The following is a 25,494-nucleotide window of genomic DNA, read 5'->3' as shown; positions in this document are numbered from 1 at the left end:
TAGAGCAAAGCAAATAGATTGTACAGTAGGTGGAAATTCCCTTCTTCTTGACCCTTCCGTCATACCTGTATTCAATTTGGAGCGAAAAGCCGAAATCGGCGAAAAAGTTTCGCCGATGACGTCATTTCGCCTGGCGGAAAAGTATCGCCGTATTCAATTTGAAAGACTTTCTGCCTTGGCGTAAAGTCAATGCAGTGTAATAGGCGGAAAAGTTTCGCCTATGAATAGCAGGCGGAAAAAATTGCAGAATTGGGGTTTTGGGGTGCAACGTTGCAGGAACCCCCCTGCAGCCTTCAGACAGTCCCCCAAAGGTAAACTGTATAAAAAAATCTTTTTAAAATAGTTATGAACACCCCAAAAAATCACTTTCATTTTGAGGGCGAAAAAAAAATGTTGGGGGACAAAGTTAAAAACTAGCGAACTTGACTCTGGGGGGTACTCAAGTATGCCCCAGGTGTTTTTTTTTCATTGCAGGTGCTTGCGACAGGTGGATTTTTCACAAATTTTAAAACTTGACTTTAGCAACTTTAAAATATGCTGACCCCCATTTTCAAGTACCCCAAATTTTCTGCAAAAAAAAAAATCCAGAATACTATTCTTCACCACTTATACAAAAAACGCTATTTAGCAGCTATTGAGCCCGTTTAAAAACACCAATCGGGGGGTACCATAACTTACCCCCATGTCAGAGCATCTTTTGGGGGGTCTCGGGCTGATTTCCCCAAATCTGACAGTACTTTCCGCTTGTTTAAGTTTCGCCGGGTCCCGTTTTCACGTACTTTCAATGGAATACGGGGATACGTGGGGACGCGCGCGATACTTTTCCGCTTGCAAAACAGGCGAAGTAGGCGGAAAGCCCTGGGAGGCGAAAAAGTGTCGCGGGTGCGAATCAAATTGAATGCGGGCCTCAGTTGCAGATTCCTGTGGCTTTAAGCAAATATTTGAGAAGGAAAAGTGTTCTGCAGCCAGACAAATGGCCTGTCACTGGGGATGGGAGTAATATCCTTAACATTAGGAATTCTGTTTTTCAGCTGTGAGATAGATAGATAGATATGAAATAGAGAGATAGATAGATATGAGATAGATAGATAGCTATAAGTTAGATAGATAGATAGATATGAGATGGATAGATAGATATGAGATAGATATTAGACAGATAGTTATGAGAGATAGATAGATATGAGATAGATAGATAGATAGATATGAGATAGATAGATAGATATGAGTTAGATAGATAGATATGAGATAGATAGATAGATATGAGATAGATAGATAGATATGAGATAGATAGATATGAGATAGATATTAGACAGATAGTTATGAGAGATAGATAGATAGATAGATATGAGATAGATATTAGACAGATAATTATGAGAGATAGATGATAGATAGATATGAGATAGATAGATATGAGTTAGATAGATAGATATATATGAGATAGATAGATAGATATGAGTTAGATAGATAGATAGATAGATATGAGATAGCTAGATAGCTATAAGTTAGATAGATAGCTATAAGTTATATAGATAGATAGATAGATAGATAGATATGAGATAGATAGATATGAGATAGATATTAGACAGATAGATAGTTATGAGAGATAGATAGATATGAGATAGATATTAGACAGATAGATAGTTATGAGAGATAGATAGATATGAGATAGATAGATATGAGATAGATATTAGACAGATAGATAATTATGAGAGATAGATGATAGATAGATATGAGATAGATAGATATATATGAGATAGATAGATAGATATGAGATAGATAGATAGATATGAGATATATAGATATTATAGCTGCTTACTTGGTATAAAATCGGGAAGCCGGCTGCCAGAATCCCGACAGCCGGCTTCCCAACTGCTTTATCCCGGCGTGGGATAAATGACCGGCGTCTATTTCTAGACGCCTGTCATTTTCCCGACGCCGGGAGAGCGGCGCCCGGCATCCCGATCGAAGGGATGCCGGGTGCCGCGAGTGGACAGCCGCGGGGGGGGGAGGGTTAGGTTTAGTGCACCCGGGGGGGACTTAGGGTCAGGCACCCCCCCGGGAGGGTTAGGCTAGAGGGAGGGAGGGTTAGGGTTAGGCACCCCCGGGGGGTACTTAAGGTTAGGCACCCCCCTGGGGGACTTAGGTTTAGGCAGCGGGGAAGGGGGGTTTAGGGTTAGGCACTTGGGGGGGGGGAGGTTAGGGTTAGGCACCCTAATGAAGGGTTAGGTTAGTTTATACTTGCCTTTTAGACAATCGGGATTTCCAGCGCTGTCGGGCTTCCGCTGCCGGGCTCTGCTGTATTGTCGGGCTGCCGCTTCCAGGAATCGTACTCCCGGCCATGCGGCAGCCGGGATTTCATACCGATTCCGCTTACTTTACTATAACAGTAAGTTGTATAAGTAAATGCACATTGCTAAATTCTCATTTGTTTTTCTTGCCACGTCTAGGTGCCACACCAGTACAGGAAACTGGATCAGCCATGCAGGTAATGCTTTGCAGATCGTGCATTTCAAATTACAACAATATATGTTTTATGATGGGGTGTTATGAGAAAGACCTTACTTGCTATGTAGTAAATAGGAAGCTTGCTGTATAATAAGGACAGGGCAGGGAGACTGATGCACAGACACATCATGGCGCTTAGGTAGACGGCTTGAAGGTTAATGCTGTGATATACATTACGCTGTACAGTGTATTGACGGACTACATAACAGACTCAAGCTGGACAGGGCATTATACAAGCTGGCGTGCAAACACCCCGTAACCCAAATGTAAGCGCCTGAGAGGTGCGGACAGTGGCGACATTGAGCCCTCCAGATTTAAAGAGGCAAATTCTTTTTAAAGCTGAAACAAACTTGGTTTTGCATTATAAAAAATAGCGACTTTTAAAAGCGCAGGCGATGACACTTTAAGCTGGCTTTACCTATACTCTCTCGCATCGGTTTGACCTGTAGGCTGACCATAACTTTACTTTTCACACATAGGGCCGTATTCAATTAGGCCGAGAAAACCCGTTATCGGCGATACTTCATAGCCGATGACGTCATTTTCGCAGGTTTGACTTATCCCCGTATTCAATTTTCCCGACTTTTCGCCGGAGCGAAAAGTCTATGCATTGGGACCTGCGAAAAAGTATCACCATTAAATAGGTGGCGAGAACAAGTGCAGAATTGGGGTTTTGGGGTGCAGATTTCCAAAAACCACCCTGCTCCCCTTGGACAGTCTCCCAAAGTTATTCTGTGTTAAAAAAAAATTAAAAAAAGGACCGCAGGACACCCCAAAAAAGGTACTTTTATTTTTTGGGAAAAAAAAAAACATTGGGGGGGACACTTCTAAACTAGCGAAATAGACTCAGGGGGGGTCCCCAGGTATGCGGCAGGTGTTTTTTTGATTGCAGGTGGTAGCGGCAGGTGGATTTTTCACGATTTTAAAACTTCACATTAGCCACTTCAAATTATGCTAATACCTATTTTCATGTACCCCTAATTTGATGAGACACCTTATTTTTCCCCAAAAAAGATGCTAAATACTATTCTTCATCACTTTCCCAAATACGCTATACAGCACCTATTGAGACCGTTTAAAGACCCCACATACCTTTAGCAGGGCTATTCGGGGGTACCCATAGTGATCCCCCATGTCAGAGCATCTTTTGGGAGTGTCAGACTGATTTCCCCTAAAATGGCAGGACTTTTTGCCGATTTCATTTTCGCTGATTCCAAATTGAATACGGGGATACGCGGGGACGCGTGCGATAACTTTTCACCTGCAAAACCTCCGATGACGGCGAAAAGTCCAGCAACTGACTTTTCGCCTCAAATTGAATATGGGCCATAGTAGGGACGGGCTCCTATTGAAACCCCAGTCCCTGCATGCAATCATTGGTGTATTCCTACAATACATTATTTCTTATAGGCGGCGATAGGAAATTAACATGATCAGGACCAAGGCCCTCATTCAGAGCCACTCGCTATTTGCGGTCGTTCGTTTTCTAAAAAGGGGTGGCTATTCAAATGAACCGTTCGCACTTTGCGGTCTGTTCACGCCTCTAAGTCTGAACGAGCGAGCAAAACATGCGAACGTAAATTTGAAAAATACGCCCCCTGGCCGCTCGCACCATACGTCATGTCCGCTATTTATTAGATTAATCGAGTACATCGACCAGCGTATGAACTGCTCGCTATTCTTGTGGCTGGTTTTTTCAACCACTATTTTGCGAGCAGTTCTGAGTTAAAATAACCCAGTGACGTGGTCAATGACGCTGCTGGATTAATTATGCACTCCCTTAAAACGCCCGTTTTGACCTTTAAGCACGCCTGCGATCGGATCTCCACTCCCCGTTTTCAAGCACCTTCCCCTGTTACCACCCACATACGCCTCATTCTGTCACTCAAATTAGCAGGCATTCGCTATTTTGCGAGCACATGAATTTCGGCCGCACTGACTGGTTCGCGCATGCGTATAACGATCCGTACGCATGCGCAGTTGGGCAAACATCGCTCGGAGCGAACGAGCTGCCGCTTACGAGTGGCTCTGAATCAGGCCCCAAGTTTGAATATTGGTAAATGGAACTCTTAGAGCTTTTAAGCTCTGTGTGCAAAATATTGTAAGTTGTATGTATGCTGTAACGTGCACGGGTCTGATGATGACAGCGATGTGGGTGGAGCCGGCTCCTATGGTGACGTAACACTGACCAGGTTTTATAAATGTTTTGCTGGTTCTAAATGAAACTCTTCCATCCTAGCACATGATGTTCAGAGCAGTCAGCCGGAAAGTACAATAACTGTGTGTAGTAGGATAGGAAACTGAATGTGTGAGAGGGGGGATTCCAGCTACACGCGCTTGCTTTCATTTCTTCTGGCTGACTTATCTCTCAGTTATTACAGTACATGTATATAGAAGGATAGCTAACAATAGTGACACTGTGCATGTATTTAGGCTTCCAGGATTGTTATTACCGGGATTTGTTTAGTAAACTAATGTCTATAGTGAGGGATTTTTATTTTTAAATGTCTCGTTAGGTAAAGATTTTGAATTCATGTCTTATCTGATCTACACTTATACTTATTTATATAGGACTCACTAGTACATCACCTATACTTATTTATACAGGACTCACTTGTACATCACCTTTACTTATTTATACAGGACTCACTAGTACATCACCTATACTTATTTATACAGGACTCACTTGTACATCACCTATACTTATTTATACAGGACTCACTTGTACATCACCTATACTTATTTATACAGGACTCACTTGTACATCACCTATACTTATTTATACAGGACTCACTTGTACATCACCTATACTTATTTATACAGGACTCACTTGTACATCACCTATACTTATTTATACAGGACTCACTAGTACATCACCTATACTTATTTATACAGGACTCACTTGTACATCACCTATACTTATTTATACAGGACTCACTTGTACATCACCTATACTTATTTATACAGGACTCACTAGTACATCACCTATACTTATTTATACAGGACTCACTTGTACATCACCTATACTTATTTATACAGGACTCACTTGTACATCACCTATACTTATTTATACAGGACTCACTTGTACATCACCTATACTTATTTATACAGGACTCACTAGTACATCACCTATACTTATTTATACAGGACTCGCTTGTACATCACCTATACTTATTTATACAGGACTCACTAGTACATCACCTATACTTATTTATACAGGACTCACTTGTACATCACCTATACTTATTTATACAGGACTCACTTGTACATCACCTATACTTATTTATACAGGACTCACTTGTACATCACTTATACTTATTTATACAGGACTCACTAGTACATCACCTATACTTATTTATACAGGACTCACTTGTACATCACCTATACTTATTTATACAGGACTCACTAGTACATCACCTATACTTATTTATACAGGACTCACTTGTACATCACCTATACTTATTTATACAGGACTCACTTGTACATCACCTATACTTATTTATATAGGACTCACTTGTACATCACCTATACTTATTTATATAGGACTCACTAGTACATCACCTATACTTATTTATATAGGACTCACTAGTACATCACCTATACTTATTTATACGGGACTCACTTGTACATCACCTATGCTTATTTATACAGGACTCACTTGTACATCACCTATACTTATTTATACAGGACTCACTTGTACATAACCTATACTTATTTATACAGGACTCGCTTATACATCACCTATACTTATTTATACAGGACTCACTTGTACATCACCTATACTTATTTATACGGGACTCACTTGTACATCACCTATACTTATTTATACGGGACTCACTTGTACATCACCTATACTTATTTATACAGGACTCGCTTGTACATCACCTATACTTATTTATATGGGACTCACTTGTACATCACCTATACTTATTTATACGGGACTCACTTGTACATCACCTATACTTATTTACACAGGACTCACTTGTACATCACCTTTACTTATTTATACAGGACTCACTTGTACATCACCTTTACTTATTTATACAGGACTCACTTGTACATCACCTATACTTATTTATACAGGACTCACTTGTACATCACCTATACTTATCTATACAGGACTCACTTGTACATCACCTATACTTATTTATACAGGACTCACTTGTACATCACTTACACTTATTTATACGGGACTCACGTGGTGGTAGTGTCATGGCGTGGGCATGTATGGCTGCCAATGGAACTGGTTCCCTTGTATTTATTGATGATGTGACTGCTGACAAAAGCAGCAGAATAAATTCTGAAGTGTTTCGGGCAATATTATATGCTCATATTCAGTCAAATGCTTCAGAACTCATTGGACGGCGCTTCACAGTGCAGATGGACAATGACCCGAAGCATACTGCAAAAGCAACTAAAGAGTTTTTTAAGGCTAAAAAGTGGAATGTTATGCAATGGCCAATATTGGGACATTGACAGAATTTTCATATTTTGGCCTCTATTCACCACCACAATGGCTTTGAAATGAAACAAACAAGATGTGCTTTAACTGCAGACTTTCAGATTTAATTTGAGGGTAATTACATCCAAATCAGGTGAACGGTGTAGGAATTACAACGGTTTCTATATGTGCTTCCCACTTTTTAAGGGGCCAAAAGTAATGGGACAAACTAAACAATCCTAAATCTAACTTTCAATTTTTAATACTTTGTTGCAAATCCTTTGCAGGCAATTACAGCCTGAAGTCTGGAACGCATAGACATCACCAGACGCTGGGTTTCATCCCTGGTGATGCTCTGCCAGGCCTCTACTGCAAATGTCTTCAGTTCCTGCTTGTTCTTGGGGCATTTTCCCTTCAGTTTTGTCTTCATCAAGTGAAATGCATGCTCAATCGGATTCAGGTCAGGGGATTGACTTGGCCATTGCATAACATTCCACTTTTTAGCCTTAAAAACTCTTTGGTTGCTTTTGCAGTATGCTTCAGGTCATTGTCCATCTGCACTGTGAAGCGCCGTCCAATGAGTTCTGGAGCATTTGACTGAATATGAGTTTATAATATTGCCCGTAACACTTCAGAATTCATTCTGCTGCTTTTGTCAGCAGTCACATCATCAATAAATACAAGGGAACCAGTTCCATTGGCAGCCATACATGTCCACGCCATGATACTACCACCACCAAGCTTCACTGATGAGGTGGTATGTTTTGGATCATGAGCAGTTCCTTTCCTTCTCCATACTCTTCTCTTCCGATCACTCTGGTACAAGTTGATCTTTGTCTCATCTGTCCATAGGATGTTATTCCAGAACTGTAATGGCTTTTTTAGATGTTGTTTGGCAAACTCTAATCTGGTTTTCCTGTTTTTGAGGCTCACCAATGGTTTACATCTTGTGGTGAACCCTCTATATTCACTCTTGTGAAGTCTTCTCTTGATTGTTGACTTTGACACATATACACCTACCTCCTGGAGAGTGTTCTTGATTTGGCCAACTGTTGTGAAGGGGTTTTTCTTCACCAGGGAAATAATTCTTCTGTCATCCACCACAGTTGTTTTCCATGGTCTTCCGGGTCTTTTTGTGTTGCTGAGCTCTCCGGTGCATTCTTTCTTTTTAAGAATGTTCCAAACAGTTGATTTGGCCACACCTAATGTTTTTGCTATCTCTCTGATGGGTTTGTTTTGATTTTTCAGCCTAATGATGGCTTGCTTCACTGATAGTGACAGCTCTTTGGATCTCATATTGAGAGTCGACAGCAACTGATTCCAAATGCAAATGTCACACCTAGAATCAACTCCAGACCTATTACCTGCTTAATTGATAATGAAATAACGAGGGAATAGCCCACACCTGTCCATGAAATAGCTTTTGAGTTGATAGTCCCATTACTTTTGGCCCCTTAAAAAGTGGGAGGCACATATAGAAACCGTTGTAATTCCTACACCGTTCACCTGATTTGGATGTAATTACCCTCAAATTAAATCTGAAAGTCTGCAGTTGAAGCACATCTTGTTTGTTTCATGTCAAAGCCATTGTGGTGGTGAATAGAGGCCAAAATATGAAAATTCTGTCAATGTCCCAATATTTATGCACCTGACTGTATATAGAGACAGATTTATATTAATGTCACACAAATCTTTTCCTGCAGGCTGAAGTCAGTGATGAGCGGTATGTAGTGAGGGAGGACACTATGGGCTTCTGTCTGATCATTGACTGTGTCGGGAATGATGCAGGTAAGCAGATCTCATTCACTAGCATCATAATATATCTAACGCCATATAAGACTGCATGAATTTGTATGGTGCAATGTAGATTAATGGGGCCTCTCAAGTTACATGAGAGGTTAGATGAGGTCATTCTGGTATATTAATAGAATTAGTGCTCAAACTTAATACTGACCTTTTCTTCTCCTCCTCTCCCCACAGAGATGCTTGAGAGCACGTTTATAGATCTAAACTTCATTGTTAAACTCTACAAGTATAAAAATGTGGATGAGGTAGAGCGGATCCTGCAGGATGTGGCCGCGATGGAACAGCACAGGCAACATGACGTCTTCGTCTGCTTTGTTATCAGCCGTGGTAACGCCGACGCACTCTTCTGCTTGGATGGAAGCTCTCCCGGTCTCTCTTTAGACAGAATGAAGAACTTTTTCACGGGTCAGTCTTGTCCGAAACTGATTGGAAAACCAAAGCTTTTCTTTATCCAGAACTATCTCGTCCGTGACGCTGAGGAAGCCGGTTTGGTGGAAGTAGACGGCCCAAGTCAGTGCACGGCACGGCTAGGGAGGGCGCAGAGGGCTGCACAAATACCCAATGAAGCCGACATTTTTTGGAGTCACTGTAAGGTGGATGAGATGGAGCTTCAGAGGTCTTCAGGATCCCCGTCTTTGTACCTGAAGTCGCTGGCAGGATTACTGAGCAACAAGCAGAAAAGGTAACGCCTGAAGCGGTAACGACAAATACTATACTTTGGGGGAGATGCATCAATCGGTCCAAAGAGGACAAATGGAGAAGTTGCCCATAGCAACCAAACCACTTCCAGCTATCCTTTATCAAGTGCTTCCTATAAAATGGTATCTAGAAGCTGTCTGGTTGCTATGGGTAACTTCCCCTCCTGGCCTCATTAGAAGGTTTGATAAATCTGCCACCAAATCTGTACTTTTAAAAACTGGTACAAGGCAGAACAAAGAACTGGTGTTGCCCATAGCAACCATGTAGGTTTTGCCACTTTTACACACTGAAGACAAACAACTGGTTACCTTGCTCCAGTTTTCCTGTGTGTTCCCCACCAGCTTGTGAGTTTGAACCTCGAATGTTGACCAAGGTGGGCAGGATGTCATGTACATCCAAATACAATGACTGTGTTGCATTGTGAGACCCTATTGTCTTCATCAAGAATACAATAATTGAGGATTCAGGGGTCCCGCTTGCCCTGATTCAGTAATTGGGGTTTCAGGGGTCCCGCTTGCCCTGATACAGTAATTGGGAATTCAGGGGTCCCGCTTGCCCTGGGGTCCGTGCTATGACCGGCATTGCTGGCAGCCTTTGCGTGGACCCAATCCATCATTGAGAGTGTTTTAAAAGTTTTGGACAAGCCCCTGCTTTATTTTCTGGCCCAACTGTGTTGCATATAGGAAGGGGAGGGGGAAGCACTAACATTGGCTGGTGGTAATGGAGCTGCTAAGTGTAATGGGCTGATATATTATGTCTATCAGGGAGATGTATCAAGCCATCCCATAGAGCACCGATTCCCAACCTCGGTCCTCAAAGCACACTAACAGTCCTGGTTTTAGTGATATCTATGCTTGAGTGCAGATGGCTAAATCAAAATAACTGAGATACTAATTAAGTCACCTGTGCTCAAGTATGGCTATCCTTAAAACCTGGACTGTTAGTGTGCCTTGAGGACTGTGGTTGGGAACCCCTGCCATAGAGGACGAGTGGAGCAGCTGTCCATAGTGATCAATCAGCTGTTAGCTATCATTTATCGATACGTGCTATAAAATGATAGGAAGAATTTGATTGGTTGCTACGGTCCTGTTTAGCAGGCTTGATACATATATCCCCCATTGTGTGTGATAGTAGTACGGGAAAGTGGTTGGCGAGCCACGCAGGAATCTGGAGCAGTGTGATGTCACTACAGGGGAAGGTATATATATATATGTGTGTGTGTGTGTGTGTGTGTGTGTATGTATGTGTGTATATATATATATATGTGTGTGTGTGTGTGTGTGTATATATATATATATATATATATATGTATATATATGTATATATATATAAAAAATGTATTATATATTTGTATATTTTTATTTTTTTTAATTGTATGTCATTATAACAATTTGTATTTTAGATTATGTGCTTCTTACAAGACTAGATAATTCAGTATGTACTGTAATAGTTAGGCTGCATACACACACAACGATTTTGTTACCAACGATTTTATGAACGATTATCTGTCAGATTTTTTAAAGTGTAATGAACGATTTTTTTGAACTACAAACGATTTTTGCATATTCCCTTAATGAAAATCGTTCAGTTGGTCAGTCTGACTGAATTACAGGTTGAGTCTCCCATATCCAAATATTCCGAAATACGGAATATATTCCGAAATACGGAATAATTTTGGCATGACTGAGATAATGAAACCTTTAATTTTTGATGGTTCAATGTACACAAACTTGTCTAAGGCACAAATTATTAAAAATATTGTATAAAATAACCTTCAGGCTGTGTGTATAAGGTGTATATGAAACAAAAATTAATTTAATTTCTGTACACAAACTTTGCTTGAGCCACAAAATTATTGAAAATATTGTATAAAATGACCTGCAGGCTGTGTGTATAAGGTGTATATAACACATAAATGCATTCTGTGTGTATATTGAGGTCCCATTCTCAAGATATTTAATTAGAATATGCAATTATTCCAAAATACGGAATATCCCGTTATCCAAAATGCCCCTGGTCCTAAGCATTTTGGATATGGGAGACTCAACCTGTACAAACTACAAGTGATAATCGTTCATCGTTTTAACTCAGAAAGTGAACGATTTTTTTCAACGATTGAACGATAAACGATATCGTTATCGATTATCGTTCAAAAAATCGTTGTGTGTGTACTGTAATAGTTACTCTTACCTTAAGAAAGAACTTCATACGTAGACCTGGATTGTAAGAAATAAAAACGTGAATGTTTTTGTGTAGTTGGAGCTTGCTGTAGCCTTTTGGTTATAAGTAATGTTACTAACAATCCGCTCTCATTATTGTGGTTGCAGAAAACACCAGGACATACAAGATATCCACACGGAACTCAATGGCATCATCTACAGTAAGAGAGCAGGATACTCCCCACAGCTGAGACACACACTCACAAAGAAACTCTTTCTTCATCCAGCTTCACGTTAGAAACATTATTGTCATTTTTAAAACCGTCCATTAATAATCTAAACTTCATTATATATTTATATATAATATTTATTTAAGTGCTAACTAATAAAATGACCCCAAATATCATCATTTATATGCATGCTAGAAGCCCTGGCTATGATTCTTTGCCTCATGGTAATATTTTAGCTCTGTATATAGTATATTATACTGATTTATATATGTATAGAACTAGACAAGAACATAGCTTGTATAGAGGTGCTGGTCTACACAAAGGTTTGGTTTTCCATGTAAAAACCACAGCACCGGTATGGGGGAAAAGCCTCTTTCCTGTGACTATTACAGGCAGGATCCTCTACTTTCCACCTAAAGGGGGCGATCAATCCTTCTACAGAGTGCAGTAGAGGCAGGGCCGTAGGGAGGGTGGTGCGGCCGGTGCCTCCGCACAGGGCGGAGTTCTCCAGTGGCACCGGCCACACACTTCTCGGCTCCGGAGGTCTGCAGGAAGAGACCTCCGGCAGTGGTGCACGGCGCGCCAAGAACGTTGGCGGAAGATCCTCCATCCCCTGGATGGAAAGGTAAGCGCTCAGGGGGAGGAGGGGGGCCGGGGGGGAGCGAGACGGGCGGCAGTGCTGCACAGGGCGCACTGCCGTCCAGACACGGCGCTGAGTAGAGGATAGGTGGATCATAGCTACGGCAGGGGAGGGTTAGGCTATGGCAGTGGAGGCTTAGGTTTAGGCTATGGCAGCAAAGGGTTAGGCTATGGGAGGGGGGGTTAAGGTATGGGAAGGATGGGTTAAGGTTACGCTACAACAGCGGAAGGGGAGGTTAGGGTATGGGAGGGGAGGATTAGGCAACTGCCGCAGAGAGTTAGGGTTAGTGTTAGGCTACGGGAGAGGAAGTTACGGTTAGGCACTACTGGGAGGGTTAGGCTGCAGCGGGAGAGGGTTAGGATGCCGGTGGGGAGGGTTAGGATTAGGCACAAGGGGAAGGGTTTGGCTACGAGAGGGGAGGGTTTAGGGTTAGGCTGTTGGGGTGAGGATTATGGTAAGGCACTAGGGAGAAAGTTAAGATGCTGGAGGGTAGGTTGGGATTAGGCGCTAGGGGGGAGGGTTAGGCTATGAGAGGGGAAGGGTTAGGGTTAGTCTGTTGGTGGGAGGGTTAGGCACTAGGGGGAGAGTTAAGCTGCCGGAGGGTAGGTTGAGGTTAGGCACTAGGGGGGAGGGTTAGGCTTTGAGAGGTGAGGTTAGTTAGGTTTAGGTTGCTGCAAGGGAGGGTCAGGATTAGGCATATAAGGAAAGGATTAGGGGTTAACTATAATAACCGCCGGAACCACAGCAGAACAGCCGGAAGTCATCATCTGCTGACTGCCAGACCTGGCAGATACCACCAGAGCCATTGGACATGCCTAACCAGGTAAATTCTATCTATCTATCTATCTATCTATCTATCTATCTATCTAATATTTGCCATGACTGTTGTGTCTTAGTGTAAAGTTGCAAAGTTATTGGAGAACACAGCGAAGAAACAAAAATCAGCTTTGTTTGACAAGCTTAAAAAACCAGCGGTTTATAATAAATAAAAACCTTTATGTGGAAATGCAGCTTTAAGGTTCTGTGCTAGCCTTACTGGACATCGCAATACCCAATCCACCTTAATGGACAACATAATGTGCCTAGTGTCATCTGATAAAAGTGTCCGATAAAGAGAGAGCTCTGATATAGATATAGATATATAGATTTCTTTTTTTTGTGCGTGTGTGTATGTATATATACTGTAATAACTGTATACACATAGATAAATATAAATAAGGTATGTGTGTATTTATATATATATATACATATATATATATATATATATATATATATAACTCAGTATATGTAATTTTTTTTATATTACTACAGATTAGATATATTCTAGAGATACAGATTATTTTTATAACTATATTTTAATGTTTGTGTGTAAATATAAATAATGTGTATATGTGTGTGTATGTATATGTATGTTTGTATATATACATATAAATAATGTGTGTGTGTGTATATACATATGTATGTATGTGTGTGTATATGTGTGTATATATATATATATATATATATATATATATATATATATATATAAAATATAGGTGTGTGTGTGTATATAGAAAATAACTTCTGACATGACTTGTCATACAAAAAACGTGTTTGTGTCACCTGACCTGTGTCACCTGACCTGTGTCACCTGACCTGTGTCACCTGACCTGTGTCACCTGACCTGTGTCACCTGACCTGTGTCACCATGCTGACTCTAACACCAGGTTTTATGTTTTAAAGGTAGAGTATGGATTAACACATTGTTTGATTATAAAACTATTTACATTTACATGTAAGGCCATCAGCGTTATGGATTTCTGAAAATCCTATTCCTGGAGCACCTTTTAGTAAGTCTGTACAGGGCTCATTTCATTTCACAGCTCCGTGTAATGTATTCAGAAATTTATAGACCTATATTTTCTCTGTGTATTTCATTTAGTGGTTGTTTGTGTTATAACGCATTTTGCTAGTGATAAATGCCAGTGAAACGCATGGAATCAATGCTCATTTGCAGTCACTGAGCAGAAGTTGTACTGTACAAGGCTCGGGGACACCAGGACCTAGGACAGAGGGGAAAGTGTCCAACGTTACCAAAGCAGAAGAGACTATCCTATACAAGATGAACAGTTTGGGATATAATGTGGGACTGAGGTGGTAGGAAGCCATATTAACAGTCCCCTACAGTGTATAAGCCAGTCCTGATGTGTGCAGAGAGGTACTTATTAACAAGTGAAGAGGAGATGGACTATACCCTAGTGCAGGGGTGGGGAACCTTTTTTCTGCCGAGGGCCATTTTGATATATATAACATTATTCGCGGGCCTGGTGCAGGTCACGCCCCCTCCGTGTAAAGTCACATGGGGGCTAGACCACTATCGCCAGTAATTACATCAATGCCCGGATTATCCTCAGGATGCTCCGGGGAGCTGTAAGGGCAGCGGTGTGACCGTCTGAAGCGTCCTAAGAGTGCTCCAGGCAGCACTTCTGCATAGATTCTGGCTGCAGGGTGCCCTTCTATGCACCCTGCTAGCCAGATGAGGCTAGCAGAAAAAAGCTCAGAAGGCCAGACCAAATGGTTCCGGGGGCCTTATACGGCACCCGGGCCTGAGGTTCCCCATCCCTGCCCTAGTGGTTAATATTGACTTGGGCAAGTGAGTAACATATATGTTGCTAACGGGATAGTAAATGTGTAAGTTAGATGTTTTCATTGAGCCTCAAAAATGAATTTAAGAATTAAGTACAGGTGACTCTGTTAGGTGGACAGGGTTTGTGAGGGACAAAGTAGGAAGAACCAAAGGGGGAGATGTAGCAAGATAATGTATAGCGATAAAGTGGACAAGTTGCCCAGAGCAACCAATCAGCTGTCATTTTACAGGATGTGCTTGAAAAAGATCAGCTAGAGCTGATTGGTTGCTATGGGCTCTACTGTATTTATCTCCAAGATTTGATACATCTCCTCCCAAAGAAACAAATAGCCCGATGAGTCCTTGGTAGCATATAGTATATATGTAATGTGTCATGGTCTTGAGGTTTGTTTCTTTTGGACCATTTGATTGGCCAGCTACCGGTCTATCATCCATACATGAAATGCTGATCACACAGCTAATGGTTGGTCATGGTTCGTGCTATGTTGTATTGTACTGGCAGTCTGAGCCGTCTCATTGTCCATAAACGTATCATCAGAATTTTATTAATGCTTTCTATTGATCATAACCTATTGGATGTTAGACTGATTCTACATTACTGCATTATATGTCAATTGTGTATGATCTCTTTATAACCTGTTTTGTCTCTGTTGTTATTAAAAATAAACACTTACATATATGTGTAACCAGTGGTTGCTTATATATGTGTAACCAGTGGTGGTCTGCTCTTCCAGTTCTGGTATCAGCTGCCCATATCACTCTACTCTGGGTGGAAGACACTTCTCCCAATTGTCTGCACTCATTTCTGCAGAGAGAACTAGAACCAGAAGTAGGCAAGTCTTTTAGGGTGTTTACAGTGGCACCTGTAGAATCGGTCCCTCTCCGATGAGGCACACTGCTCCCCTCTTACTCCACTACCTTCCCTCACAGACGGGACCTTTTTGGCATGCTAAACCCTCTCAGAACTGAAGAACCCAAGCATGGCCTGCATACCAAGCAAAGCCTGGGCCTTTGGTGGGTGAGCCCTGGCACAGTTTGTATATTTACCAATTGCCAGTTTTTCAAAGCCACTGATCTTTGGCAGCTTTTACTCATAATAAATAAACGAACATTGATTCCTGTCGCCATTTTAAGACTATCGAACAAAGCACCAAACCAACAGTTATTAAATATACCCCTAGAATGGAGGTTTCCTTAATCATAAAACAACGTTACAGGTGCTTGCAGAACAATTGTCTATATATAGTGAGATAGATTGACGGGATTTGGCGAAAATAGAGTCATCACTCTTCCAGGCCGCCCACTTCTCTACGGAAGTGGGCCACAGGAGGCTCCCCTACACAATAACCAATTTGTATTTCATCAATAAAAAAAACAAATACTTATTAAATATATTGGATGGACATGTCCTTACTTTGCAAAGCCGAGATTAGCGAGTAAGAAATTAGACCATCAAAAGAAGCGGTCACCTTCCATTCAACATTGGTTAGTGAAAGTGTCACTTGGCACAAGAAGCAGATTACTCCAGGGGTTTATGTGAGGTTACCTTAATCAGCGCTGGAGAGCCACCAATTTGTTCCTTTTTCTTTCTACCTGGGGTGGATTTGGGCGACACTTCATCCCGCTTCCTGCTCTGTAAGACGACATGCACTTTGGCACCAGCCTATTTTATTTCTTTTACACTTTATGATTTATAATGTGCTACAAGAGTGCATATAGCATCTCAGGCCATCATGGACAATCCAAGCAGGGAGCATTACAGCTGAAATTAAGTCTCATTTACTAGTAATCAACCCTGCCCGTCACGCTCGACTTACCCCCTATCGATGGCGCAACATCATCCTGTACTGGTCTGTAAACCTCGCTTTCACTGTGCATGACGGCTGACAGGGACAGACCACCATTTATTTTATGGAGGTTACTACACAGCAGGTAACAATAACAAGTCTATTACATAAAAGCTAACTTTATCCTATTGATTGTGACCAGCTTTATCGACACTGATTGTTTTCTAAGACCACTAATGAACAGTTCTGCTGGCCATACACCTACATGATGCGTGCTGATGCAACTCACCCCGCCGTTTTCCCTTCAACTCCCCGGAGCGCCCTGTCAGTCCCTGCTGTACGTTTTCATGCTAATTTCACACATGATTTACACACGATCCGTCGTACGATCACGCGTCACTGTATGATGGATCGTGATGCGATTGATCATGTGCCACACATAACAACATGTAATCATGCGATAGATCGCATGAAATAAAGGGCTGAGCTTCACTAGGGGGTTGCTGGGATTGACTGGGGGGTATAAATAGCAGCAGCCATTTTAAGGTCTCTGCAGTTTCTGTTTGTTCTGTGATTAGTGAGGCTTGGTTTTTACCCTGCTGAACGCTCCACATTGCTAGCTACTGTGCTTTGCTTTGTATTGCCTGGCTTTACAAAGTGCTTTATCCAGCTCTATTTCCTGTGTTCTATCCTGCTCTTTTGTTTGATGGATCCCTGGCGTCATAGAGCTCTGCTGTCCTATGCTGTGGTCAAGTGGAGTAAGGAGAGGGAGAGGGCCCAGTGTAGAAGGAGGATTAGGTCCTGCTGGACGAAGGATTGGCTGCTGGAGAGGGAAAGCTGATCGTACATGCCCCTGCTGACGGAGATGAGGGAGAACAACCTGGACGATTACCGCAACTTCCTGCGGATGGATGAGCCCACATTCCAGGAGTTGCTGTGTCTGGTGACCCCCTATATCCAGAAGCAGGACACCAAGTTTAGGATGGCCATCACGGTGGCTTTGAGGTACCTGGCTACGGGACGCTCCTTTGAAGGCCTCAAGTTTGGGACCCGCATCTCAGCTCAAGCTTTGGGACGCATTATCCCAGAGACCTGCATGGCTATCGTGAAGGTGCTGCAGTTCCGTTATTGTAAGGTAAGATAAAACACAAACCACACTGATTTTTATACTTAAACAAGATGATTGTTTTATTAAAACTTTTTTAAATAATTTTTTTTTTTTTGTTAATTTTAAAAGACAAAAACTATTTGTGTTTTTCTATGTTTTCGTGGCCAACATGGCCTATAAAATGTATAAAACATAAATTGTAATTTTAAATATAAGAAACATATATATTATAAAATGCTAAAAGTATCACCAAGTTACCCAATCCCTGATAAGTATGGTGCGGTATGTGCTATGATGTTTGCGGCCCAGATTTCAGGGGTGCCAACACATGCTGAAAGTGCTATCTCAGTGGGCCCAGCCCCATTGGGATGCACTTCCAGCATGTGTTCATGAGCCACCTGAGTCTGTGTCACAAACACCATGCTGCATACAGCACCATACTTATCAGGGAATGTGATACTTCCTTAGTACTGTGCAAAACTATGCCAACATTACAGACAGTAGGGGGGACCCACATCACAATTGTGCAAAATCATTTTATTCATCACTCAGAGAATCGTCCGTATGCGACAAACCTCGTGGTGGCAGACCATCAACCGCAGTGACAGCAGAGAACCGACACAAAGTCGATGCCATGATTCAGAAAGACCATCGTGTGACCATCAGAGATGTCAGTGATGAACTGGAATGTAGCCATGGCACTGTAAAAACACTAATCAATGATTTGGGATATCGTAAAGTATGTGCTAAATGGGTTCCAAAGCAATTAACCAGGGATCATTAGGCCCAGAGGGTGGAAGTGTGCAATGACCTTTTAACCAACTTTGAAGCCAACCCTGAGACGTTTTTGGAAAATGTCATACAGGAGATGAGACCTGGGTATTCATTTATGACCCAGAAATAAAGGCCCAATCAAAGTAATGGAAACACGCAAGTTCACCTAGGCCAAAAAAGTTGAAATCACAGTGATCCGTAAACAAAGTTATGGCCACATTCTTCTGGGATTGGCGAGTTATTCTCATCGATTACTTGGAACCAAACCAATCAATCAACAGTGATCGATACATTATTACACTTAAGAAGCTGAAAGAAGCCATCTGCAAAAAAAGGTCAACAATTCCACTGTCAAATGTCATCTTACACCACGACAATGCCAGACCTCACACTTCGATGGCAACATCTGCGGCCATTGCCAAAATGGGGTGGGCAATAATGCCACATCCACCATACAGTCCTGATTTGGCCCCTACTGACTTTCATCTGTTTGGCCCTCTCAAATACTGTCTCCGGTGTCAACATTTTGAAGACATAGAGGTCGTAAAAAACGCCATACGTTCCTGGGTCAAACCCCAACCACTGGAATTTTTCCAAAGTGGATACACTGCTTGGGTTGAGAGGTGGAGAAAATGTTTGAGAGCAGATGGTGAATTTTTTGAGTAGAGTCATTCTGTTACTAAGACCAAAGTATTTTACTGCAAATTTTCAAATCTGTATCTATAATAAAATTTGAGTTGTGAGCATTTAGGCATTACTTTTTGAACAACCCTTGTATAACATAGCTCAGTTAACTCTTTTTCTTCGAGGTCCATAGGGTCCACAGGGCGCCCACCCTGACACACCTGGCCTCAGTCGGGATCTGTTCTTTGCCTTTTTGTATCATTGATTCCCTCTTCGTATTTTGAGAGTGTTTCTTGTGTACATTGTACTTCCTTCTCCACTTTCCGTCTCTTGCCGATAGACTTGTTTACAAACTGATTGCCTGTGGCTAGGGGCGGGGTATATAGGGAGGCGGACCGATGCATGCTGGGAGCTTTAAAGCTGAAGCTGTTCGGTGCAATGAATCACTCCAACTCCATATCCCCAAGGTAGATACTGTGGACCCTATGGACCTCGAAGAAAAAGAGTTAACTGGCATGTTATACCATAACTCTTTATTTTTTCAGTAATATGATGCTTCATTTTGTGACTAATATTATGGTACTTTTATGCAACTATTTGCATAGATTGTAAGCTCCTAGGAGCAGGGTTCTCCTCCCCACTGTCTCTCAGCCTTCTTCTCTAGCACTTCTATGACAGCCTTCACCTTCAGAGCTGTACTATGTATGGAGAATTGTGTTGCTAATTGTTACTTGTGTTCTGTTTTATATTTTGATTACTGTATTGTAATGTAATGTTCTGTGTACCCTTTACTGTATGTACGGTGCTGCGGACCACTTGTGGCGCCCTATAAATAAAATGTAATAACTATTTCTGTGAATTTTGTGCAATTGAAAGTGCTGCGTTAAGTACAGTACAGTAGTGACGGCAATGGGAAAATACAGAACACTTGCAAAAACTTCAGTGCAAAATCTGGTGCCACTCTAGTGATTGTGTCGCGTTGAGTAAGGACACACGTGTTTACCATGTTACATAACAAGCAGGCTCACGTCACTGCCCATTTGTAAACAGATGTGTATCTCCGTTTTACAGCCCTTTGGTCACAATGGGCCTGACACCCACGGAACACATAGCCTGCGAGCGAACGCCTAGTGACGCCCATTACAGCCACAAGCGGAGATGTGGTGCGACTCTAAGTTGCCCATACTTGCATGAAGTTGTGCATGCAGGCTCTGGCACATGGGTGGTTGCTGACAAATCATGAGATCCGTCTGCAAAGCGGACTTGCATACAACTCTTAATCAGGCCCAGGGAGTGGCCTCGCGGCATGTCTCGCCTATGCATGCCAGCTGAGCAGAGCGCGGAGAGGCGGAGCTAGACGGCTGTACTGGGCTATCAGCCCTTCTGGCATTAGCCTTGATGGCCAGTTTGCCCGTTATTTTGAGAAAGTAATAGATGTGCCATTCCAGTCACCAGCTGGTCCTAGCGGCTGTATTCAGTCTTTGCATGTCTGGAATTAGAACTCTAGATATCACCAAGTTTTTTATAACCGAGAATCACTAAAGCTACTGTAATCTGTCTATGCAAATGTTACTTCATTCCTCTTGTTGCTTCTAGCCCTGTGGTTTCACAATACGGTGGCGGAAGAGTTTGGCGTGGGAGTAAACGTGTTCTGGAAGCACCTGCCCCCTGAGTTCTACGATAAAACGGACATGTACGGTAAAAAGGACCTCAAGGCGGCCTCCAGGGCAGCGCAGATCTTAGATCGGGCGCTGAAGACTCTGGATGAACTGCCTGAGGAGTATAAAGATTTCTATGCTAGGAAAATGGTATTACGTGTACAGGCCAAAGCCTACAGTGCAAACTTTGAATAGAACTTTATTCACAGACTGCAAATGAAGATATATATATATATATATATATATATATATATTATAATCTAATTTATTACTGGGTCTGTTGTATCATCCCTGATCAATGCCCGGAATTCAATTTCCGTGTTCTTGAATTTTTTTTTTTTTTTAGTGCTTCTTGCAATTGAAGAATGGAATAAATCTATTTTTATATTTTATGGAACTGTTATAGGGAAATATTTGAAATTTATCCCATTCCCACAACTCTTCCCCTGGTTACTGTTACACAACTATTCTAATAATAGATTGTTACCTAAATAACAAAGGTAATGAACTATCGCTCACCTTATGCTTCACTACCTTCAGAATAAATATGTAATGTGCATTAGTAGCGTTCCCGCTAGACTGTTTTAGCGGGGCGCGGTGCCCTGCCCTCCTTCTGGAAGGCAAAAAGCGCCCTGCGCTCCAGAAGGAGGGCAAAAAGCGCCCTGCCCTAACAGCCTGCGGGAGCCGTCTTCACCCGCGGGTCGCAGTGAAGAAATGTGCGGTGATCTGGTCACCGCCGGAGAATAGATGCCGGGCGCATGCGCCCGGCATCTATTCTCCCTGTGTGCAGGGCTTGGGGGCTGCCCGGCGTGTCCGTAAGTGCCGGGCACGCCCCCAAGAGTGATGAAAAGGGGACGCGTCTTATAGACACGCCCCCGTTTCGATGACCACGCCCACGAACGTGCCCTCTCTAGCTTCGGCGCCCTGCCTCACGCCGGAGCTAGAGTGAACACTACATCAGTTCTTATGAAACCAACTCCACATACCTGGCTCAGGTTGACAGGAAGATTTTCCTAAATACATCTGGCTTAATGTTATATCCAAGGATATCAGACAATGTAACAGAGAGTTCACAAAATTCATTTGAAATGGGAAAAAACCACTTGGTAAATTTACTAAGAATTGTGTGTGGTCCGAGGTGAAACGCGCTCCGCATCGCTGATACATCGGAGACTTTTGCCAGCTAAAACACTCAAATTTACCAAGAATCGCGTTTTGCTAATTCGTGTTTCTCGATGGTGTATGTGATTGTGTTTCTCCCCGAGTTTCCTGTGTCTGACAGCAGCCAAACTCACCAGAACATGCAGCCTGCACATATCAGTGAGATATGTGCAGGCTACATGTGTGTATTTTGCACAAAAAAAAAAATAGGGAAAATACCAACGTGGGTCCCCCCAAAGCATAACCTGCCCCGTGCTCCTAAACCAGTCCTGGTTCTAAAAATACGGCGGACAAAACGTGTAGAGTTCCCATGTATTTTAGAACCAGCACTGGGCCCTGTGAGCTAGTCCTGCTTTTAGAAATATGTGGAAAAAATGGCTTGGGGGGTCCACGTATTTTTAAAACCAGCACTGGACTCAAACTACTCGGGGTGTTATGGTACAGCCAGGGGACCTTTTCACCGAGTCACCCTGGCCAAAGCATTAACGCACACACAATAATTTTTATTACACACTCGCACATACTTATCTTTTCCCTGGTGATCGGTCCCCTTATCCAGTAGTGATCCAAGGGTTTGATACATTTTTTTTTTTTAAATACCTTTCTCCTGTCACGGGACTGGCTCACAGAGCCTAGTGCTGGTTCATAATAGAACCGAGAACCCCTACACGTTTGTCCCCCATATTTTCAGAACCATGAATGGCTCAGGAGCCATGGGCTGGTTATGCTTTCGGGGGGGACCCCAAGTCGTGTGTTTTTTTTTTTTTTATTTATCCCTGTTGTGGCAGAAACATACACAGATTACACTGATCTGTGTATGTTTCTGCCAAACATGCAGGAGGTAGTCTATTTAAAACTTATATTTATTTAGTAGTAGCGTAACCAGGGCGCTCGTGCCGTGGGACCGGAGGGGGGGGGTTGGGTGGTTGGGGCCGCCGGCGACCACGGTCCAGGTCTAGCAAAGAAAGTGTAGTGTGGACAGCAGTGAGTGCAGTCCGCACTACACATACACAGTACCACAAACATCACCGCCACTCGTACTACCTGGCGGTGGTGTGTGTATTTCAGCAGCCAATGAGAGTCCGACAGACTCTTATTGGCTGCTGCGCCCCCACTGCCAGAGCTGATCTGGAGCTCACTCATGAGCTCCGCCTTCCGGCTCCTGCAGTGGGTGACGTCTCTCCCATAGTACCGAGCGAGAGGACGGAGGAGCGGACAGTGGCAGGTGCGGCAGGAGTGGGGATTCAGGTAAGTGTTTTGTGTATTATATGTATGTTTATGTGTGTGTTATGTTAGGGGCACTACTGGGTGGGGGCACTGTATGACTACTGGGGGTACTAAATAGGGGGGAACCACTACTGGGGGCACTGTATAAGGGGCACTACATAGGAGGGATCACTACTGGGGGACCACTACCAGGGCCCAGATTAAGTGGGACCACTACTGGGGGTACTGTATAAGGGGCACTGCTGGGGGCCTGCATAAAAGTGAGCACTTCATAGGGGGGCACTACTGGAGGCACAGTATAATGGGGACATTGCAAAAGGGGCACTACAGTGGGCATTGCAAGAGGGGCACTACTACTGGAGGCATTAAGGTGCATATGGAAAGGAATGGGGATGGGGGTCATGTTGACACCCCCCCATTTTTAAGTGGCCACGGCCCTTGTGGCATGTGACCACACCCACTTTTCAGCACGTGCACATGGGGCAGGTGGGGGGTGCTCCATTTTTCATCTTTGCCTGGGCTCCAAATACCCTAGTTACGCCGCTACTATTTAGGACCGAGTTTGCTAAAATTACACCCGTGATTATAATCATTATTCTTGAAAAATCAGTTGTATTCCTGGCTATGAAAAGTTCCTGCGAGTTTGGCCGATGGTTTATATATATCTATTTGTGTTTTCACCTGTGTTTTAAAGAGAGTTTCATGATTTCTCACCCGAGTTTACCTTTAGTAAATTTCCAAGTTCTAAAAGTGGCCAAACACACCTGTGGGTGTAATCTCAACCAGACACGGAGCTTAGTAAATTTACCCCCAAGAATCAGATGGATAAAACTACCAGCAAATATTATATGTAACAAGGTGGATTGTAAAGATGTGCAGTAAACAGAGACTTTAGCAGCAGATAAAATCACTTATCAAGTAAAAACACATAAACTTGCTGGTTATATATATAAAGGTAGTGATCATAACTATGCACTAATCTCTGAGAGATGGTTCACACAATATATGTATCAAGAAATGGTATATTTATTAAAAACGTATGTACGTATAAAGTGTCAGTGCACAGCCTTATGTAACCATGTGTACAGTGCAATTATAAAACTGTATGAAGTGCAGAGGTTTATTAGGTATAACAGCTTATACCACACCATATAACAATGCATCAATCTCTATACATCTGAAAAATCATGAGATAACATAACAATACATTATATATTGTATATAGGATCATCCTTGCTCATACCATTAAGGGCTGGTGGTCTGTGAATCAATAGGGTCTTCTGATGCAGCCCTAAAGATGGGCAGTTCTGCAACACACCACCTCGCTTTGCCCAATCTGCTGGGAGAGTCTTTTAGGAGTCCAGTATGGTCAGCACGACACTCAGCACAACGTTTCCGATCCAATCGATTCTTTATCAAGTGCATATTGCTGTGACTTGAGCTGTGCTATTTAACAGATGGGGTCCCAGAAATTAGCCCCTCTGTGTGTCGCGCCCCTGGTTCATGCTGAGGTATGTGCAAGTTCTGGCGCAGCAGATGCCAGGCTGCGCCCTGTGTTTTAGCGCTTTACCAAACCACTTCTACAAATGGGGGGAGGAGGGGGCACTGCACACACTGTCACTGATCCTGGCCCTGATTGCTACAAACGGGGGGCACTGCTCACACCGTCACTGTCTGATCCTGGCCCTGATTGCTACAAACGGGGGGCACTGCACACACTGTCTGATCCCGGCCCTGATTGCTACAAAGGGGGGGCACTGCACACACTGTCACTGTCTGATCCTGGCCCTGATTGCTACAAAGGGGGGGCACTGCACACACTGCCACTGTCTGATCCTGGCCCTGATTGCTACAAAGGGGGGGCACTGCACACACTGTCACTGTCTGATCCTGGCCCTGATTGCTACAAAGGGGGGGCACTGCTCACACTGTCACTGTCTGATCCTGGCCCTGATTGCTACAAACTGGGGGCACTGCACACACTGTCACTGTCTGATCCTGGCCCTGATTGCTACAAACGGGGGGCACTGCACACACTGTCACTGTCTG

The 25,494-nt window shown here is 42.9% G+C and overlaps 1 protein-coding gene across 2 annotated transcripts in view; it reads left to right on the top strand.

The window, feature by feature from the left end:
• Nucleotides 1-12,016, top strand: part of CFLAR (CASP8 and FADD like apoptosis regulator) — a 99,961-nt gene extending 87,945 nt beyond the window's left edge. For both annotated transcript variants that reach the window (XM_088475501.1, XM_088475502.1), the window contains exons 7-10: nt 2,448-2,485; nt 8,650-8,734; nt 8,927-9,434; nt 11,779-12,016. In XM_088475501.1, the coding sequence (XP_088331627.1) occupies nt 2,448-2,485; nt 8,650-8,734; nt 8,927-9,434; nt 11,779-11,908 (761 nt within the window). In that variant the 3' untranslated portion in view covers nt 11,909-12,016. The remainder of the gene's footprint in view (nt 1-2,447; nt 2,486-8,649; nt 8,735-8,926; nt 9,435-11,778) is intronic.
• Nucleotides 12,017-25,494: the final 13,478 nt, after the last annotated feature.

Source organism: Taudactylus pleione, unplaced genomic scaffold (genome assembly GCF_031769625.1).
Source record: "Taudactylus pleione unplaced genomic scaffold, aTauple2 ptg000173l, whole genome shotgun sequence".
NCBI lineage: Eukaryota > Metazoa > Chordata > Amphibia > Anura > Myobatrachidae > Taudactylus > Taudactylus pleione.
The sequence above is the reverse complement of the archived record's forward strand: the minus strand, read 5'-3'. Positions and strand labels throughout refer to the sequence as shown.